The sequence below is a fragment of the Balaenoptera physalus genome, assembly GCF_965194825.1.
Source record: "Balaenoptera physalus genome assembly, chromosome: 5".
In the NCBI taxonomy this organism is placed as follows: Eukaryota; Metazoa; Chordata; class Mammalia; order Artiodactyla; family Balaenopteridae; genus Balaenoptera; species Balaenoptera physalus.
In genome coordinates this window covers 129,029,595-129,050,453 of record NC_138884.1, presented here as the reverse complement: position 1 = coordinate 129,050,453, position 20,859 = coordinate 129,029,595, and the positions used below count along the sequence as shown (strand labels likewise).

Here is a 20,859-nt window from a genome sequence, read left to right as displayed (position 1 = left end):
GGTCAGTACCTGATCTGACCGAATTACACTTAACCTAAAATGTACAGCAAAGAAAGGAAAGACTCAATTATCTTGGCCAGGAATGAGGCCACAACTTCAGGAATCTTTGTGGAATCACAGTGATTGAGAACATCATTTGAAACCACTGTCCTAGAAGCAGTTTGGCAGGCTGAGTGAGAAGGATGGAAGACAGGAAAAGATTAGCACTTGGAGAACTCAGACCAAGTAGACATTTTTCCTGAGGCACATATTTTATTTTGAAATGCCTCCCACTATTAGGCTTTTCTATTTTCTTCAGTTAGTGATCTTACAGTTAACACAGGCACATACTTATGGCTGGAGTAAATTTCTATAACTTGACCCTCTTTGCGGAATTCATCCCCATCACCAAGGAACATGGGAAGTTTCCTGATGAAAAGACACGTTCTGTTCTGTTTTCCCAACTCCAGTACTGGCACTGCACTTATGAACCCTGTGACATCAGGTTAACCTTTTATGTTCAACCTATTAAGCAAGAAACTGGGAAAATGTTGTAAGTTCAAAAAAAATTTTTTTAATTTAAAGCAGAAAAAAGAAGAGAGAAGAGCTTAATAAAATTCTTCTAGGCCTGCTCGATTTTCCCCTTGGTCTGAAATGTGTAAAAGATTGTTTTATTGGAATGGATAGACTAAATAAATAACTGAGGAAGTAAAAACAGACACTAGACCTTAGTCATTCTATAATCTGATGAGAAAATAAGACATAGGAAAAAGTCATATGGATTTTACATTAAACAGCACAAAAATCAACATGCCCATTAACAGTGGTAATAAGTTTACTTAATGACATTTTAAACTTGTTTTAGATAGCTGAAAAATTGTGGGTCTTTGTTTTCTCAAAGCATTTCAGTTATAGTAACTACCAAAGTTGTAAATCATCAAATATGTTTAAAGCTGCATTTTCCAATTAAGATATACACTTTGCTCTATAATTTAAGACTGGTATGTTTCTCTTATAATCACCTATTTTGACTTCGTTTTGCCTGCGTTTTTTTCACTGCACAGAAAGAACTCATCTCTGTTCTCTCCACAGGGAACGTGATGTGAACAGAATCAATTACATGTATGCTCAGTATGTCAAAAATACTATGGAACCACTTAATATCCCAGATGTCAGTAAAGATAAAAGATTTCCCTGGACAGTAAGTAACCCAATTTTAGACTTGGAGCTTGAAGGCTGTTTCCTATCAGATCTGCACTTAAACTAGTTACTCTTAACTGAAGGACTGGCCCTAGAATTGGCTCTTTGGGAGTGATCTGTGCTTTCCGTGATCTGAGGAAGGAGAATAAAACAGCTTATAACATCTGTTGAGAGGTTATCAGCTATACTTGAGTATTTTTCTCTGTACTTTTATTAGTTTTTTAAACATGTATTAATGAACTATCATAAACTAATTTTGAGGTAATTTAACTATTACCTACTTAATGACATTCTTTAGATAGTGTGGCTGGAGTTCTTGAGTTTACCCTCAAAAATTAAGTTTCATATGGCTTAAATGCCTGTAATTGGTAATCTACCGCAGTGAACAGCTCTGTGGAAAACTGAATATCTGTTTTCCTTGAGAGCAAAGCTACAAGGGTCAGTTTCTCAGACATTGAAAACTTTGAATTCTAGTATTTTTTCTCATCTAACTTCAGAAAAGCATTACAGTTTGAGGCAGCTGCCTTGACTTTGTTATTTGCCTATCTAGGAGAACTTTTTAGAACTTTAGCAATAAGGGCAATAGATAACAGTGGTAAAACTAAACAAGGACAAATTTGTAACATGTAGAATCCTAGGTGGTGTAATGCTTTTGACTTCTGCCCCTCTTGTTAAGTTATTTCAGACATCCACTACACAGGGATAGTAGAAACTGAATAAATACTTTGCTTAGTATTACTGTAAGCTGCTTGGAGAGTTTAAAATGGAAAATAAAAGACATACAGGTAAATAAAATGGAAAATATGGAAAAAATTTTTTTAAAGAAAATAGGATATTTAGTTTTTTTTAATAATGTAAAGACTAATTGCTTTATAGTGCATTTATGTGAACTTCATTTTACATTTGTACATTTTCTACACTCTGATGTTATCTCCAGCTAATAAAAGAAGAATATATTAGTGGCTTCCGAGGTCCAATATAGTTTCTATAGCATCTAATGGACAAACAGTCTTCTCATAATATTTAGCTGTCTTGTTTTTCTTTTTGTTTAGAATGAAAACACAGGAAATGTAAAACAGCAGTGCATTAGAAGTTTGCTTTGTACGCCTATAAAAAATGGAAAGAAGAATAAAGTGATAGGTAAAGCCTTTTTGTTGACCTCTACTCTGCACTTATTAAAGAAAAACATGTATTCTCAGAAACTTCTTTCTTTCAAGTGTAAATTTAAAGACTAAAATGTTTGAAAAAAAGATAAAAATTGGAATGATAAAAGAATTTTGAAATAATTTTATATTGATAAATGTCAACAAACATTTGTTAAATATCTTATTAACTATGATGTATTTTGGTAATTGTAATCCTGTTTCAACAGAAGTTTGGTTTAAGAATGACATGTTGAAAGTTAGCAAACTGAGAGAGATCAAGTCGATAATGTATATTGTTTTACTGCCTCACCTCTTGGTTTCTGGTTTTTCTTTTTTGAATACATGGTTTTGATTGTAGGTTGTATTCATTGAACACTCCACTGCTTTAGGCACTTGGGATAAGTCAGTGAACAAGCAAAAACCCCTGCCTCAGGGAGTTTACATTCTTACATGAAGGTTAGTAAAATATGTCTACTGCAGGAATGATGGAAGAAGGCATTCTCAGAAAAATGAGATGATGTTTCCTATTATCGACATATTTATTTCTTGGCATTGCAGGTTATATTAAATGTAGAACAGAAAATGTGAGGTTTTGTATGCCAATCATGCATGATTGACACTGTGAAAACAGTCTGAACTGTTAAGTATTCTCCCAAGAACTTGGAACAGAGGCTAAACTTTTAAATAAAAACCCTAACGGAGCAAGGCTTAGCTATATAAATTTACCTTAAAAATTCTGGTGAGTTTCCAGGTTGTAAGATTTGACTGTAATTTCATTAAAGAAGAGTGTTGGTCAGAAATGTCGGTGCGGGGGGAAATCGTTCATGAAAATGGGGGGAAAAAAAGGACAGATATTGAAAGTGCCTCTCCAGTTGTGTGCAGTACTCGGGGAACCTTTGCCTCTCCCATGGAGATGGATGTAGAAGGTTGTAGCAGTGTATAGGGTGTGCTGACCACTTGGCAAGGCCAGCACTTGCGTGGCGATGGATGCAGCAGGTTGCAGCTGGTCCTGCTCACTGATTCCAGTCCGTTTGCTGGCATGCGTCCTCACTGTGAGATGGATACACGGGCTTATGCCATTAAACAAGCCACCAGTCTGACTTCCCTTGTTCTGATTATTTTCTTTCCAAGATATGTTAACTCATAGGAAGATAATGTATTCTTCATACCCTCTCGAATACATTGCTCGCTTTGCCAGTTGTTTCTTATTGTAAATCAGTGAACTGGGCTTGAGGCAATGGGCTGAGTTGCAGGTGCATGTACTCGGGTTTCTGGGACAGATCTATTTCTTGTTGGACATTGATTTTATTTTATTTATTTATTTATTATTATTATTTTTTAAAATATATATATTTTTTAACATCTTTATTGGTGTATAATTGCTTTACAATGGTGTGTTAGTTTCTGCTTTATAACAAAGTGAATCAGTTATACATATACATATGTTCCCATATCTCTTCCCTCTTGCATCTCCCTCCCTCCCACCCTCCCTATCCCACCCCTCTAGGTGGTCACAAAGCACAGAGCTGATCTCCCTGTGCTATGCGGTTGCTTCCCACTAGCTATCTATTTTATGTTTGGTAGTGTATATATGTCCATGCCACTCTCTCACTTTGTCACAGCTTACCCTTCCCCCTCCCCATATCCTCAAGTCCATTCTCTAGTAGGTCTGTGTCTTTATTCCCGTCTTGCCACTAGGTTCTTCATGACCTTTTTTTTTTTTTCCTTAGATTCCATATATATGTGTTAGCATACTGTATTTGTTTTTCTCTTTCTGACTTACTTCACTCTGTATGACAGACTCTAACTCCATGCACCTCACTACAAATAACTCCATTTCGTTTCTTTTTATGTCTGAGTAATATTCCATTGTATATATGTGCCACATCTTCTTTATCCATTCATCCGATGATGGACACTTAGGTTGCTTCCATGTCCTGGCTATTGTAAATAGAGCTGCAATGAACATTTTGGTACATGACTCTTTTTGAATTATGGTTTTCTCAGGGTATATGCCCAGTAGTGGGATTGCTGGGTCATATGGTAGTTCTATGTTTAGTTTTTTAAGGACCCTCCATACTGTTCTACATAGTGGCTGTATCAATTTACATTCCCACCAACAGTGCAAGAGGGTTCCCTTTTCTCCACACCCGCTCCAGCATTTATTGTTTCTAGATTTTTTGATGATGGCCATTCTGACTGGTGTGAGATGATATCTCATTGTAGTTTTGATTTGCATTTCTCTAATGATTAATGATGTTGAGCATTCTTTCATGTGTTTGTTGGCAATCTGTATATCTTCTTTGGAGAAGTGTCTATTTAGGTCTTCTGCCCATTTTTGGATTGGGTTGTTTGCTTTTTTGTTATTGAGCTGCATGAGCTGCTTGTAAGTTTTGGAGATTAATCCTTTGACAGTTGCTTCATTTACAAATATTTTCTCCCATTCTGAGCGTTGTCTTTTGGTCTTGTTTATGGTTTCCTTTGCTGTGCAAAAGCTTTTAAGTTTCATTAGGTCCCATTTGTTTATTTTTGTTTTTATTTCCATTTCTCTCAGAGGTGGGTCAAAAAGGATCTTGCTGTGATTTATGTCATAGAGTGTGCTGCCTGTGTTTTGCTCTAAGAGTTGGATAGTGTCTAGCCTTACATTTAGGCCTTTAATCCATTTTGAGTTTATTTTTGTGTATGGTGTTAGGGAGTGTTCTAATCTCATTCTTTTACATGTAGCGGTCCAGTTTTCCCAGCACCACTTATTGAAGAGGCTGTCTTTTCTCCACTGTATATGCTTGCCTCCTTTATCAAAGATAAGGTGACCATATGTGCGTGGGTTTATCTCTGGGCTTTCTTTCTATCCTGTTCCATTGATCTATGTTTCTGTTTTTGTGCCAGTACCATACTGTCTTGATTACTGTAGCTTTATAGTATAGTCTGAAGTCAGGGAGCCTGATTCCTCCAGCTCCATTTTTTGTTCTCAAGATTGCTTTGGCTATTCGGGGTCTTTTGTGTTTCCATGCAAACTGTGAAATTTTTTGTTCTAGTTCTGTGAAAAATGCCAGTGGTAGTTTGATAGGGATTGCATTGAATCTGTAGATTGCTTTGGGTAGTAGAGTCCTTTTCACAATGTTGATTCTTCCAATCCAAGAACATGGTATATCTCTCCATCTATTTGTATCATCTTTAATTTCTTTCATCAGTGTCTAATAATTTTCTGCATACAGGTCTTTTGTCTCCTTAGGTAGGTTTATTCCTAGATATTTTATTCTTTTTGTTGCAATGGTAAATGGGAGTGTTTTCTTTATTTCACTTTCAGATTTTTCATCATTAGTGTATAGGAATGCAAGAGATTTCTGTGCATTCATTTTGTATCCTGCTACTTTACCAAATTCATTGATTAGCTCTAGTAGTTTTCTGGTAGCAGTTTTAGGATTCTCTATGTATAGTATCATGTCATCTGCGAACAGTGACAGCTTTACTTCTTCTTTTCCGATTTGGATTCCTTTTATTTCTTTTTCTTCTCTGATTGCTGTGGCTAAAACTTCCAAAACTATGTTGAATAGTAGTGGTGAGAGTGGGCAACCTTGTCTCGTTCCTGATCTTAGAGGAAATGGTTTCAGTTTTTCACCATTGAGGACAATGTTGGCTGTGGGTTTGTCATATATGGCCTTTATTATGTTGAGGAAAGTTCCCTGTATGCCTACTTTCTGGAGCGTTTTTATCATAAATGGGTGTTGAATTTTGTCGAAAGCTTTCTCTGCATCTATTGAGGTGATCATATGGTTTTTCTCCTTCAATTTGTTAATATGATGTATCACGTTGATTGATTTGCATATATTGAAGAACCCTTGCATTCCTGGAATAAACCCCACTTGATCATGGTGTATGATCCTTTTAATGTGCTGTTGGATTCTGTTTGCTAGTATTTTGTTGAGGATTTTTGCATCTATGTTCATCAGTGATATTGGCCTGTAGTTTTCTTTCTTTGTGACATCTTTGTCTGGTTTTGGTATCAGGGTGATGGTGGCCTCGTAGAATGAGTTTGGGAGTGTTCCTCCCTCTGCTATATTTTGGAAGAGTTTGAGAAGGATAGGTGTTAGCTCTTCTCTAAATGTTTGATAGAATTCGCCTGTGAAGCCATCTGGTCCTGGGCTTTTGTTTGTTGGAAGATTTTTAATCACAGTTTCAATTTCAGTGCTTGTGATTGGTCTGTTCATATTTTCTGTTTGTTCCTGGTTCAGTCTCGGCAGGTTGTGCCTTTCTAAGAATTTGTCCATTTCTTCCAGGTTGTCCATTTTATTGGCATAGAGTTGCTTGTAGTAATCTCTCATGATCGTTTGTATTTCTGCAGTGTCAGTTGTTACTTCTCCTTTTTCATTTCTATTTCTATTGATTTGAGTCTTCTCCCTTTTTTTCTTGATGAGTCTGGCTAGTGATTTATCAATTTCGTTTATCTTCTCAAAGAACCATCTTTTAGTTGTATTGATCTTTGCTATTGTTTCCTTCTTTTCTTTTTCATTTATTTCTGATCTGATCTTTATGATTACTTTCCTTCTGCTAACTTTGGGGTTTTTTTGTTCTTCTTTCTCTAATTGCTTTAGGTGCAAGGTTAGGTTGTTTATTTGAGATGTTTCCTGTTTCTTGAGGTAGGCTTGTATTGCTATAAACTTCCCTCTTAGAACTGCTTTTGCTGTATCCCATAGGTTTTGGGTCGTCATGTCTCCATTGTCATTTGTTTCTAGGTATTTTTTGATTTCCCCTTTGATTTCTTCAGTGATCACTTCGTTATTAAGTAGTGTATTGTTTAGTCTCTATGTGTTTGTATTTTTTACAGATCTTTTCCTGTAATTGATATCTAGTCTCATAGCACTGTGGTCGGAAAAGATACTTGATACGATTTCAATTTTCTTAAATTTACCAAGGCTTGATTTGTGACCCAAGATATGATCTCTCCTGGAGAATGTTCCATGAGCACTTGAGAAAAATGTGTATTCTGTTGTTTTTGGGTGGAATGTCCTATAAATATCAATTAAGTCCATCTTGTTTAAGGTATCATTTAAAGCTTGTGTTTCCTTATTTATTTTCATTTTGGATGATCTGTCCATTGGTGAAAGTGGGGTGTTAAAGTCCCCTACTATGATTGTGTTACTGTCGATTTCCCCTTTTATGGCTGTTAGTATTTGCCTTATGTATTGAGGTGCTCCTGTGTTGGGTGCATAAATATTTACAATTGTTATATCTTCTTCTTGGATCGATCCCTTGATCATTATATAGTGTCCTTCTTTGTCTCTTGTAATAGTTTTTATTTTAAAGTCTATTTTGTCTGATATGAGAATTGCTACTCCAGCTTTCTTTTGATTTCCATTTGCATGGAATATCTTTTTCCATCCCCTCACTTTCAGTCTGTATGTGTCCCCAGGTCTGAAGTGGGTCTCTTGTAGACAGCATATATACGGGTCTTGTTTTTGTATCCATTCAGCCAGCCTGTGTCTTTTGGTGGGAGCATTTAATCCATTTACATTCAAGGTAATTATCGATATGTATGTTCCTATTCCCATTTTCTTAAATGTTTTGGGTTTGTTATTGTAGGTGTTTTCCTTCTCTTGTGTTTCTTGCCTAGAGAAGTTCCTTTAGCATTTGTTGTAAAGCTGGTTTGGTGGTGCTGAACTCTCTCAGCTTTTGCTTGTCTGTAAAGGTTTTAATTTCTCCATCAAATCTGAATGAGATCCTTGCTGGGTAGAGTAATCTTGGTTGTAGGTTTTTCACCTTCATCACTTTAAATATTTCCTGCCACTCCCTTCTGGCTTGCAGAGTTTCTGCTGAAAGATCAGCTGTTGACCTTATGGGGATTCCCTTGTGTGTTATGTGTTGTTTTTCCCTTGCTGCTTTTAATATGTTTTCTTTATATTTATTTTTTGATAGTTTGATTAATATGTGTCTTGGCGTGTTTCTCCTTCAATTTATCCTGTATGGGACTCTCTGTGCTTCCAGGACTTGATTAACTATTTCCTTTCCCATATTAGGGAATTTTTCAACTATAATCTCTTCAAATATTTTCTCAGTCCCTTTCTTTTTCTCTTCTTCTTCTGGGACCCCTATAATTCGAATGTTGGTGCATTTAATGTTGTCCCAGAGGTCTCTGAGACTGTCCTCAGTTCTTTTCATTCTTTTTTCTTTATTCTGTTCTGCAGTAGTTATTTCCACTCTTTTATCTTCCAGGTCACTTATCCGTTCTTCTGCCTCAGTTATTCTGCTATTGATCCCTTCTCGAGTAATTTTAATTTCATTTATTTTGTTGTTCATCGTTGCTTGGTTACTCTTTAGTTCGTCTATGTCCTTGTTAAATGTTTCTTGCATTTTGTCTATTCTGTTTCCAAGATTTTGGATCATCTTTACTATCATTATTCTGAATTCTTTTTCAGGTAGACTGCCTATTTCCTCTTCATTTGTTAGGTCTGGTGTGTTTTTACCTTGCTCCTTCATCTGCTGTGTGTTTTTCTGTCTTCTCATTTTGCTTATCTTACTGTGTTTGGGGTCTCCTTTTCGCAGGCTGCAGGTTCGTAGTTCCCGTTGTTTTTGGTATCTGTCCCCACTGGCTAAGGTTGGTTCAGTGGGTTGTGTAGGCTTCCTGGTGGAGGGGACTAGTGCCTGTGTTCTGGTGGATGAGGCTGGATTTTGTCTTTCTGGTGGGCAGGTCCACGTCTGGTGGTGTGTTGGGGTGTCTGTGGCCTTATTATGATTTTAGGCAGCCTCTCTGCTAATGGATGGGGCTGTATTCCTGTCTTGCTAGTTGTTTGGCATAGGGTGTCCAGCACTGTAGCTTGCTGGTCGTTGAGTGAAGCTGGGTCTTGGTGTTGAGATGGAGATCTCTGGGAGATTTTTGCCGTTTGGTATTACGTGGAGCTGGGAGGTCTCTTGTGGACCAGTGTCCTGAATTTGGCTCTCCCACCACAGAGGCACAGCCCTGATGCTTGGCTGGAGCACCAAGAGCCTTTCATCCACACGGCTTTTGGGAGGTCTGACGTCTTCTGCCAGCGTTCAGTTGGTGTTCTATAGGAGCAGTTCCACGTGTAGGTGTATTTCTCTTGTATCTGTGGGGAGGAAGGTGATCTCCGCGTCTTACTCTTCTGCTGTCTTCTCCTCTCTCCTGATTTTATAAATCAGTCTTGTGAACTTAGGTACTGTTCTCTACCCCAGAGAGTGGGATCTGTCCTCAGCATGGTAAACTAGTTTCTAAGCCTACAGGGCTGGGCTTGCTGACTGCAGTGCATTGCCTCATAAAGCCTCTTGGAAGCTAGCCTGGCGAGTCCCTGAAGGCTGTTCATCACCTGCACGCTTCTCAGCTCTCAGAGAAAAAAGTAGAGCCTAATGAATCCATATGTCAACTCTCTTTTCAAGATTATCACCGATCAGATCTCTAACATAAACAACAGAAGAAAACTGACAAGGGTACCCTACAATATGAAACTACATAAATGTTTAGGATATAAAATTTTATATTCTAGGAGTTAGGTGAAAACTACATTATAAATGTTATGCTTCTTTTTTTAAAAATTTTTTTTGAATTTTATTTTATTTTATTTTTTTTACAGCAGGTTCTTATTAGTTATCTATTTTATACATATTAGTGTATATATGTCAATCCAAATCTCCCACGTTATGCTTCTTTAAAATGCTTTTTGATATAAATATAGAGCTTTCCACAAGCTGCCTTTGACCTTTGAAAATGTGAAATGGATTCCAGAAGCGATGCATCATTTACTAATAAGTTCTGATAAGAAGGAGGACAGAGTGGCAACTTGCCACATCAAGGCACATCTTCGCTTTTTCTCAGCAGCATCTCTTTGGAATAACTGGGAATGGGGAGTGGCTGGAGGAAGTTATACATCAGGCTTTTTCATCACTTTACACATGTGATAAATAAGAGGAGTTTGGGGAAGTGCAAAGGTCCCTGGATGGGAATAGGGCTCACAACATCCGGCTGGCTCCACTCTCTCTTTAAGCATTTAAAAGGTTATGGGCTTTGAGCCCTGGTCCGGAAAGATCCCACATGCCACGGAGCTACTAAGCCCGTGCGCCACAACTACTGAGCCTGCGCTCTAGACCCCGCGAGCCACAACTACTGAGCCCATGTGCCACGACTACTGAAGCCCACACGCCTAGGGCCCGTGCTCCACGAGAAGCCACCACAGTGAGAAGCCCGCGCACCTCAAGGAAGAGCAGCCCCCGCTCGCCGCAACTAGAGAAAGCCTGCACGCAGCAATGAAGACCCAACGCAGCCATAAATAAATAAATAAATTTATTTAAAAAAAAAAAAAAAGGTTATGGGCACATTATTCAACTAACTAACCTTTCAGATCCCTTCAGAATCCATATTCTGTGTTCCTGTCACTGTTTCAGACAAGTGAACAAAGAAAGAAATACCAGTTGAAATAATCAGACTTCTCTTGGCGTACATTTTGTGTCACCCTGCTTGATAACAGAGTCAAAAGTAAGTAAATGTTGTCTTTGGAAAGGAAAAATTCCCTGCCAATAAAAAGAAAGAAAGAAAAAATGATTTCCCTGGTGGGGTTTCTTGGGGGGGTTCAGGTTAATTTCAAGAGGGAAAATTTCCAGTGTTCCCTGCTGTCTTTATAAGTGTGACAAAACAGAGAATTTGAATTCTCGACTATACTTTGTACTCACAGATGCAGCATGGAAAACATCATGGCCGTAGATAATTTTTCTTACATGTCACAGACCAGATTCTGCTAGTATGTAATTCTAATACAGAATCCCCACAGAGTTCCATACAGAAAGACAGACGGGCCCATGTGTTTTTGGTAATCTTCTTTCCCTTCTTTTTTTTTTCCCATTACTGACAATTAGATGAAATTATAGACATTAGACCAGTACGGGGCCTGTTGTATCACCAAATGTATTCCCTGAGGTATTTTTTCATATCAGATGTTTTCTCAGTGCTCTGGCTAACACAGAGTGTTTCCACCACTTTGTTTTCAACACTATTAAGAAAATACTTCCTCATTCAAATTCACTTATTTTAACCAATTATTTCTCCTATTTATTAGACTAAGTTTGCCTTTTTCTCATATCATATTTACTAGAAATTCTTATGCCTATTTTCCATGTCAATTTCAGGGCATATTTTGAAGAAATTAGTTCCATTCCCATCCAAAAAATATTGTTGACAACATCTCCACTTTAAATAGCTTACATTTTCATCTCACCTTTTTTTTTTTAGTGAAAATGTAATAAAAATCATAGTGTTATACCACACGTTGTTTGACAGTGAAGTATGAGAGAGGAATATATATTTCTTACTGAATATATTTTCTAAACTGATTACCGTCCTAATGCTCTGCTCATCTATGTGTTGCAGTATGATCCCAAGACATAAGTAAATATTGTAAAATTATGTAAGTTTAAATTTGACTTCTTAATTTTATTTTTCATATTAAATTATATCATTTGGCAATATCACGAACTATTCATTTGTTTTTAAAAATATTTGCTAGGATTTTCCTAATGCAAATAAAATTACACTGTACAGTGTCATCCATGGTACATACTGCTTATATTGCTTAAAGTATACAGTTTTTCCCAATTAAAGAATTGTTAATTATGATTAGTGATAAGTGCCAGGAAATAAGGCTATAGGGGCAGTAATAATGGAAAGAAAATGAGAAAAAAATAAAACTAGGAGATTATAGCTTGAAATTATAAAAGTGAAAATCTATAAAATAAAAATAAATATAAGGATTATAGTTTCAAGAATTGATTGAAGAAATGGAGAAATAAGAGAAACCTCATAGTAGCCCTGGAAAACAGAGACGCTTACCTTTATTGGACCAGAAACATTGAGGAATTTCTAGAAGATAGGAAGAATATACTATTTGTAAGAACACATTTTATACAGAATGGGAAAAATTTGAGTAGAGATAAACAATATCAATATCAGACAATGTAAATTTTAAGGTAAAAACATATACTATACAGAATCACTTTGCATTGATTAAGTTAAATTCACAGAGGAAAGTGTAATTGTCATAAATGCTTCTATAAACTAAATAACATCATTGACATACAAAAACCAAAGCTATTAAAAATACAAGGAGAAATGGACAAAATGGTGGTCATAGTGAGAGTCTTTAGTACCCTTTTGATAGAATGTTAAAGTACAGGAAAATATAAGGAAACATTAGAATTGATTAATACACAAAATGAAATGGATTTAATTGGCATATAAATATTTACTTTTATATTTCATAATTTAAAAACAAATTCCTATCAAATATTCATCAGAAATTTACAAATATTAGTGATACACACACATACAACACAAACTTAGTCATTTCTGAAAAGTAGAATTGACAACCACTGTCATGGATCACAGTGCGTTAAAACTAGAAATGTGTAATAAAAGGATAAATTGGAAGGAAAAAGCTCACTTAGACACTGAAAAACATTCTCCCAAATGACAAAGAAGAAATCAAAAGTCAAAATGAAACTATAGCATTTTAGAAAATTAGTGGTTGTATCAATTTAACTTAAAAACTCAAGGTACAAGGTCAAAGCTATATATATAGGAGTTATATAGCTTTAAATATTTTGCCATTATTAATTAGGACATAATGAAGTTATTTGAACTAAGTGTTCAACTGAAGAAATTAGAAAGACAGCACCTTTCTCCTTCTCATCCTCTATGCTGCCCCCAAAGTAAACAAATAAATAGGAAGAAAGCAAGCAGAGGAAAGAAACTGAAAAGATAAATTTATGAAATAAGAGGGGATAGTAAAACAAGAGATAATGGGCAAACACAATAATAATAAACAAACCTCCAACACAGATAATGAGGGAAATAAAAGAAACACAAATAGGAATGAGAAAGGAAATGTAATTACAGATACAGAAGGAACTTTAAAAGATGTTAGATAATACAATGTACCAAAAAAATATGTTTTGATGAAATGGAGAAATTCTATAAAAATTGGTAATAACCAATACTAACTCAAGGAGAGTTTAAAATTTTTCATAGAAGAGGGTGTGGAGAAAAGGGAACTCTCTTGCACTGTTGGTGGGAATGTAAATCGATACAGCCACTATGGAGAACGGTATGGAGGTTCCTTAAAAACCGAAAAATAGAACTACCGTATGACCCAGCAATCCCACTACTGGGCATGTACCCTGAGAAAACCATAATTCCAAAGGACACATGCACCCCAATGTTCATTGCAGCACTAGTTACAATAGCCAGGTCATGGAAGCAACCTAAGTGTCCATCGACAGATGAATGGATAAAGAAGATGTGGCACATATATACAATGGAGTATTACTCAGCCATAAAAAGAAACAAAATGGAGTTATTTGTAGTGAGGTGGATGGACCTAGAGTCTGTCATACAGAGTGAAGTAAGTCAGAAAGAGAAAAACGAATACCGTATGCTAACACATATATATGGAATCTAAAAAAAAAAAATGGTTCTGACGAACTTAGGGGCAGGACAGGAATAAAGATGCAGACGTAGAGAATGGACTGGAGCACATGGGGAGGGGAAAGGGTAAGCTGGGACGAAGTGAGAGAGTAGCATTGACATATATACACTACCAAATGTAAAACAGATAGCTAGTGGGAAGCAGCCGCATAGCACAGGGAGGTCAGCTCCGTACTTTGTGACCACGTAGAGGGGTGGGAGGGAGACGCAAGAGGGAGGGGATATGGGGATATATGTATACATATAGCTGATTCACTTTGTTATACAGCAGAAACTAACACAACATTGTAAAGCAATTATACTCCAATATAATGTTAAATTTTTTTTTGTTAAATTTTAAATGATGTTTAAGATGTTAAATTTTTTTTTCATAGAAGTAGTTGAGAAAGTTATATTTTTAAAGTCACTAAAACAAACAAACAAACAAACAAAAACAACTATTTACCAAAGTAAATTCTTACCAAAGCAATGAGAGGACAGGAAAGGATGAAATAAGGTGAGGCATGGAAAAGGAAAAGGCAAAATAACTTACAAAATGATAATGATTGTTGAATGAAAAAACCTAAAAGAATCAGCTGAAAGTACCTATCTAAAACGAGAGTTGCAGAAGTTCCTGGCTATCAAATTATTAAAAGAAAATAACTTTCTTACATGCCAAGACAAATTTTTTAGAAAATAATAATGGAAAAAGCATCCCGTTTACAATAGTAACAAGGAATAAACTTGGTCAGAAATAGGAACATCTATATGAGGAAAACTATAAAAGTCTACTAGATAACTTGAAAATCTTTAAGTTATCTTTAAGTGAACTGATATAACATTTCCTGATGATAATAATCTATTATTTAAGATGTTAACTTTTTGCAGATCAGATTTATATCAATTTTAATATATGTCCTCATAAGATTTTTTTTTCAGGGGGTAGAGGAATTCTTGACCAACATATATAAAATTCATCTGGAAGAATAGCATAAAAATAATCAAATAATCAGAGTGGATGGATAGAGAATTGCCTTGTCAGAAATTAAAATAATGCTGTATAAGTAACATTATTAAAAGTATTATATGTGTGCTAGAAGAGATGGCAAGATTGATGGAACACAATGGAAAGTCTAAATGCAGACCCAAGTCTGATATAACAGTTGTGTTATTGTGCATAATAGAGTATATTTCATTGTTTCTAAGATACCATTGGTTGAAACACACCATTTTATGTATCTTTAAGAAAGAAAAAAATGATTTCAATTACATCATGACAAGCAATTGATTAGGATGCATACTGATTTCATAACATTTAAATGTGAAAAAAGTACATAGTTGAAATAAGTATGAATTTATTATTTAAGGTGACAATTCAAATTATTAAAGAATGGATAACTATTTAAGTTTTGCAAGAATCCAGTAGCAATTTAGGGAAAAAATTAAGTAGAATTAAAAGATTAAATGCGATAGAATGAATCTGTAAAAGTGCCAGAGGAAAATATAGGTTTGTATGTAATTTTAAAATGGGGAAGCTTCTTTTAAAAGCAAGACACTATAGTTGAAAACTTAAAAGATAACTGTTTTAGTTACTTGAGAAATGAAATCTTTTCTACAACCAAAAAACTCCCTAAGTTAAGACAATTGACAAATAACAAGTGCGAAAAAATTATTTGTAAGGTAGGTGACAAGGGTATAAGGGTAAGTCTTACACATTAACAAGACAGGATGCTAATTTTGGAGCCCATGTTGTGCAGGAGAGAGGACAGGAGACCACAAGCAGGATATAAGAATTGACCCCCTGCTCTGCCAAGAGGCCAGAAGGAAAACTGTGGTTGGTAACAACATCTGATCCCTGGAATTATAGAAAAGGAAACAAGTTTGTGTTTAGAAACTGTCTAGTCCCTTCAGCATAATTTCCAGAGATGCCTTCAGTGCCAACTAGCTATCAGAGCTGCTGTGATGACCGTGTGAAATAATGTCTGTACAAGTACTTGGTGAACTCTAATAATATTAACACTGATATTTTACTATCTAACTGTACTACTTCTTGGTTTTCTCCTAATATATTTTTGAATGTTTTATTTTATTTTTGTATATAGTTATTGGTTTTTGTTGAGTGATTTTGTTTTATTTTTGGTTCTGCAATAACTACTTTGTTTTTATATATAAGTGATTCTGATTTTATATGGCTTGCTAGTAGATGTGGCATTTCAAATGACCAGTTTTAAATTTCATTATTGTACTCTTTATCCACTCTTCCAGATCTTTAATGAATAAGTTGTGAAAACTATCTGTAAACAGGCCCAAGCTTTACATTTTCTCAAAGAACCCTATTTGTTTGTTATGAACCTTTTTCTTCTTCAGAGCTTTTTTTTTTGTTTTTCCGACTTGGGTACTTTTGTTTGATAGAATTAAATTTTATGAAGGGTGTAAAGAGATCAACAGGATTGTCTTGAATGCTGTATAAATGTGACTGCTTTCAAAGAAGAATTAAATTATATTCCTAAAGGGGTAATTTGTCTTCACCCCTTTTCTTGCCCTGAGCGTAACTCTGTGTCTGCGTGTCTGTATCTATAGAGGTGGATTGTGACACAGACACACTTTAGCTGTTCTGCCCTGAGCTGTGGTTGTTACAGCCAACTCTTCGTACTTGTACACTTAACATGCCATTTTAGTACCTTTCAATTCCTGAGGTATTAGTTAATACCGCTTAATATATTCATTCAATGACTGTTGGCCAAGGCCCAGGTTTGAACCGCTGTCCAGGAAAGAGTTCCTTACCTCGGTCCCAGGCCCAGCAGACTGCCTGATGGCCACGTCTCAACCCCTCCGGGTTGTCTTTTCCTTCCCGTACATGCAATCAATCTTATGCAGTGATAAAAAGAAAAATCTTGATTATGAAAAATGGCCATCAACTAGGAGAAAACTTTAGTAAAAATTGAAAGGCAGTTACATTGTGATGTGAGGATAAGGCACAGACTGCGTGACCCTCAAGAAAACGTGATTTGGGAGATAGCCGGAAGCCCATATAAACAGTTCCATATTTATAATTTGGGGATTCACAAAGGTTGGAGGACATAACCCAGGCGTGCTTACCTACCGTACATGGGACATGGTCTTTTAAGATAATGAATGCCGACTGCCATATTTACTCACGGTTCTTACTTGTAGTGTCCAGATTCATTATGTCTTGCTTAAAATTTTTCTTGATGACGGAATGTGTTAGAGAAGTAATCTCTGCAGTACTAATACAGATAGATAAGGACGCCTTTACTGTCTAAAGTAGAAGAACTCCCACAAACAAGAAAGAGCAACATGAGCATACAGATAATTTGTAGGGTTAAAAATAAAGTGCACACCAGTGGTAATAAAGGGATTTCATGTGCAGCCATGCATCACCACGGACGCTGTGAGATCCTTTTGTGCTCCAGGAAAAATAAGAGATAACAGAATATAGTCTTCATGGGAAAGTGGTTTGGGTCAGAGCCGCAGTCCTGCATTCTTTCTTTAACTCAGTAAACATTTTTTGAGTCCTGCTATATGCCAGGCATTGCTGGCTGAGGAAGTGGAACTGAAAAAATAAAATCTCTAAGCCCAAGATTTGTACGTCTAGAAAGAAAGACAGAATAAAATCCCCCATGATACTCCAAATGATAAAGTTAAGGGGATAGAAAGGAGAAGTGCCTGCCTCACCCGGGAAGTGGGAGGCCTCTGGGAGCTCGCTGTGAACGGCATGTAGGGATCTATTGGACAACAGGAAAGAGAGCAGTGGGGAGCAGTACAGGCCAGCGGAAAAGAATAGGCAAAGGTGTGGGCAAGCAAAATGCAGTCAGGGAGCTGCTAGCAATGATCTGATGGGGGTAAAAAGGCACAGAGCAGCAGTGTGGTAATAAACTAGCCTTTGGGGCTAGGCTGAGCTGGGGTTTCAATTTTAGACATAAGCATACTAGCTAAGTGACCTGGAGCATATGACTTAACCTTCCTGAGACTCAGTTTCTTCATCTGTAAAATGGGCATGGGCACACGTTCCTCACAGTGTAAACTGTGCAGACTAGAGTTCGTGTGTGTATTAAAGCACTGTACCTACATGCACATGATGGAAGTCTATATTACATATGCAGAGACAGAAGAGATGAGGACTTTAACCCAGAGGTAGGAGGTCATCAAACTCCTCACAGAGACCACTAGGCTCAGAGTCCCATAGAACAACTAGTTCAATAAAGATTTGATGTAATCTTCCATTCATATCGACTACGTGTTTGACTTTCTAAGAAAGGCCAGGATTTGGGAGGTTAGGTTATGATTGTCTCCAAAGATTAGTTCTGCTTGTATTTCTAACTAAATAGTCATTTCTATGTGCATTTATTTGCAGTATCAAAAAATGATTGGAAATATTCTCCTGGATGCAGAGGTGCATATTTGAAACTTGAGACTGTCTATGTGAATTGTCTGTTTCCTACGTTCTATTTTGTATGTAACTGTTTTTTAACTTCTGGCTTCTCAGTAAGGAAAGGCAGTCTGTGTGACCCAAAATTCTGATGTGCATCAAAATTGCTCTCTTGGCAAATGTACAAAAATCCAATTAGTCTCCAAAGGACAAATTGTCTTTGGGGACTCAGCTGATCTGAAATTTGCGACCGAGTCTGGAAGAAAATAGTACTCTAGGATTTTTTGAACACAGACAACATACATTTAGGACTATGTGAAACAAGTTCTCATGTAAATTGATTCAGATGACTTTTCTAGCTTATATTTGTGAGGATTCATTTGCTTATTTGGAGATACCAAGCATTCCTAAGAGAAAAGTATAAGACAGTCTTGCGGGGGGGGGGGGGTCTTAAAGTCAGTGAGAACTGTGACGATGAATAGTAACATTTGCTTGATTTCTTGGATTGTTACAGGGGTTTGCCAACTTGTTAATAAGATGGAGGAGACCACTGGCAAAGTTAAGCCTTTCAACCGAAATGATGAACAGTTTCTGGAAGCTTTTGTCATCTTTTGTGGCTTGGGGATCCAGAACACACAGATGTACGAAGCAGTGGAGAGAGCTATGGCCAAGCAGATGGTCACATTAGAGGTGGGCTGACACTTACAGGACTTCTCAGTCTCTATGGCCAAACTCTCAACTTACACCTCTCCCTGTAACAGCTCTTGGTGTCTGTTATATCACTGTATCTTTACGACAATCATGTGCTTTAGATGATCAGATCCTTCTCTCCTCATTTAAACAGCTAAGGAAACTGAGACCCAGAATATTTTAGAAACTTGTCAAGGGTCTTATGACCAAACCAAAGCTCCAGCCATTGGTCCCTTCAGTCCTCTGCTTTTTCGGCCAAAAGCAGTCCTTGACCTTAATAATCCATTCACACAGATGTCTACTGCCACTGCACCCCGTCTGTCCCTTCCCCATTGCCTGAGCCTCCCCATCTCTCCTTGTGAGCAGTTGTATGCACACGTTTTAAAAAACAAAAACAGAAATCCTAAGCACTCAGAATCAGAAATGAGGAAAAGTGAAAGTCTTTCAAATTACAGATGTGTGGATCCCACTTCTAAAATTCTGATTCAATAAGTCTTGGGTAGAGGCTGGGAATCTACATTATTACAGAGCTCCCCCAGGTGATTCTGAATGTGAACCACTGGCTTGGGGCACTGACCTCAGGCAGACTCCCTCCCAAGCAGGACAAGCCTACCCAAGTGGGCCAGCCCTTTCCAGATGTATTTCACTAACTGCCTGAAGATGTTCACTTCGTGTAACATGGAAATTTCTTACATCATAGACCAATTTAGGGAAATAGACTTCATAAAGGGCATTACTCAGTCCTTCCTACACTGGTGTGAAATATACTTTAGTGTTTGCCTACTCTTAGCTAGTAGAGATCAGTGGAAATCAATGTTTGGGATATGGATCAATAACTTTTCCTCCAACCCCTAATAAATAGATACCTAACCTAAAGAGCTAGAAGGATATATAAGTCAAGATTTACCAATAACCAAGATGGTATGCTTTACTTTCTAATGTGAATATATAACACTAATAGTTTTGCTATAGTGTTACATAAGAGACCTTGGCTTAGAAACCAGTAGAAATCTGTTTCAAATACACACACACACATATGTATGTGTGTGTATATATACAAACAAATATACATATATTTCAAATTACATATATGCACACATGTACATATATGTACGTGTGTGTGCACGTGTATATACAATTTTTAAGCGAATTTTTTTTTACTGTTTCCATGGCTTTGCACTGAAGAATTGAATCTAAGCCAGCTATCAATTTTTAAAAAACTGTTAAAAAACTTCCTATTTGGAAAATGTCAAACATAATGCTAAAGTAGAGAGAGTAGCTTAATGAGCCCCCATGTGTTCATTAGCTGTCTTCAGTAACTATTGACCTATGGCTACTATTATTCCATCCATACCCTTGCTCACTTCTCTGCACTCTTCTTCCCTATTAATCCATTGATTATTTTGAAGCAAGTCCCACATATCATATCATTTTGTTCAAAATCTCTGAATATTTTCCTGATTGAGATTTATTTCTATTTTTACACTATAGTTTTACTTCAGTTAAATATATGAGTAATTAGGCTTTCACTTAATATATACATTTTTCAATTCATTATAGGAAGGTATATGTACAATCACAGGTTTAACCTTGAAAAATTTTTTTCTTCTGAGGTATTGGATAAAAGCTAGGGACATAAACCCCTCATGTTTTCTTATGACAGGGAATTATTTTGACCTGGAAAACATCATTATAATGACAGTGAAACAACAACAGTAATAGCTAACCTTTATCAAATGCTTACTCTGTGTTCTCACTTGTGTTAACAAAATTAATCCATACAACCCTATGAGTAAGGTGCTATTTTTATCTTCAGTGTGTGATGAAATTAATTTTTTTTAACTTAGAATGTCATGTTATTCCTTTATTCACTTATCCATGTTGCATTGCACTGATTTATATTAGACTAATTCATGGTCAGAGTCTCAGCCTTTCTCAACAAACCGCCTCTGTGGTGTCAGCAGCAGCTTAGCTGTGACCTGTCAATTTCCCAG

General features: G+C 36.5%; 1 protein-coding gene and 1 long non-coding RNA gene across 10 annotated transcripts in view; one reads left to right on the top strand and one right to left on the bottom strand.

Annotated features, from left to right (window-relative positions):
• Positions 1 to 20,859, bottom strand: part of LOC309661352 — a 161,509-nt gene that overhangs the window by 25,861 nt on the left and 114,789 nt on the right. For 2 of the 5 annotated variants that reach the window (XR_014263971.1, XR_014263972.1), the window contains exon 6: positions 12,154 to 12,183. The exons of 2 other annotated variants lie outside the window; for them this stretch is intronic. This is a non-coding gene — a long non-coding RNA (uncharacterized lncRNA). Of the gene's footprint in view, positions 1 to 8,661; positions 12,184 to 20,859 lie in introns of those variants that run through there. One more of the 5 variants, XR_014263974.1, reaches the window with a different exon arrangement.
• PDE5A (phosphodiesterase 5A) overlaps positions 1 to 20,859 on the top strand; it is a 163,167-nt gene that overhangs the window by 95,161 nt on the left and 47,147 nt on the right. For all 5 annotated transcript variants that reach the window (XM_082462811.1, XM_082462815.1, XM_082462813.1 and 2 more), the window contains exons 8-10: positions 1,072 to 1,180; positions 2,232 to 2,319; positions 18,690 to 18,865. In XM_082462811.1, the coding sequence (XP_082318937.1) occupies positions 1,072 to 1,180; positions 2,232 to 2,319; positions 18,690 to 18,865 (373 nt within the window). The remainder of the gene's footprint in view (positions 1 to 1,071; positions 1,181 to 2,231; positions 2,320 to 18,689; positions 18,866 to 20,859) is intronic.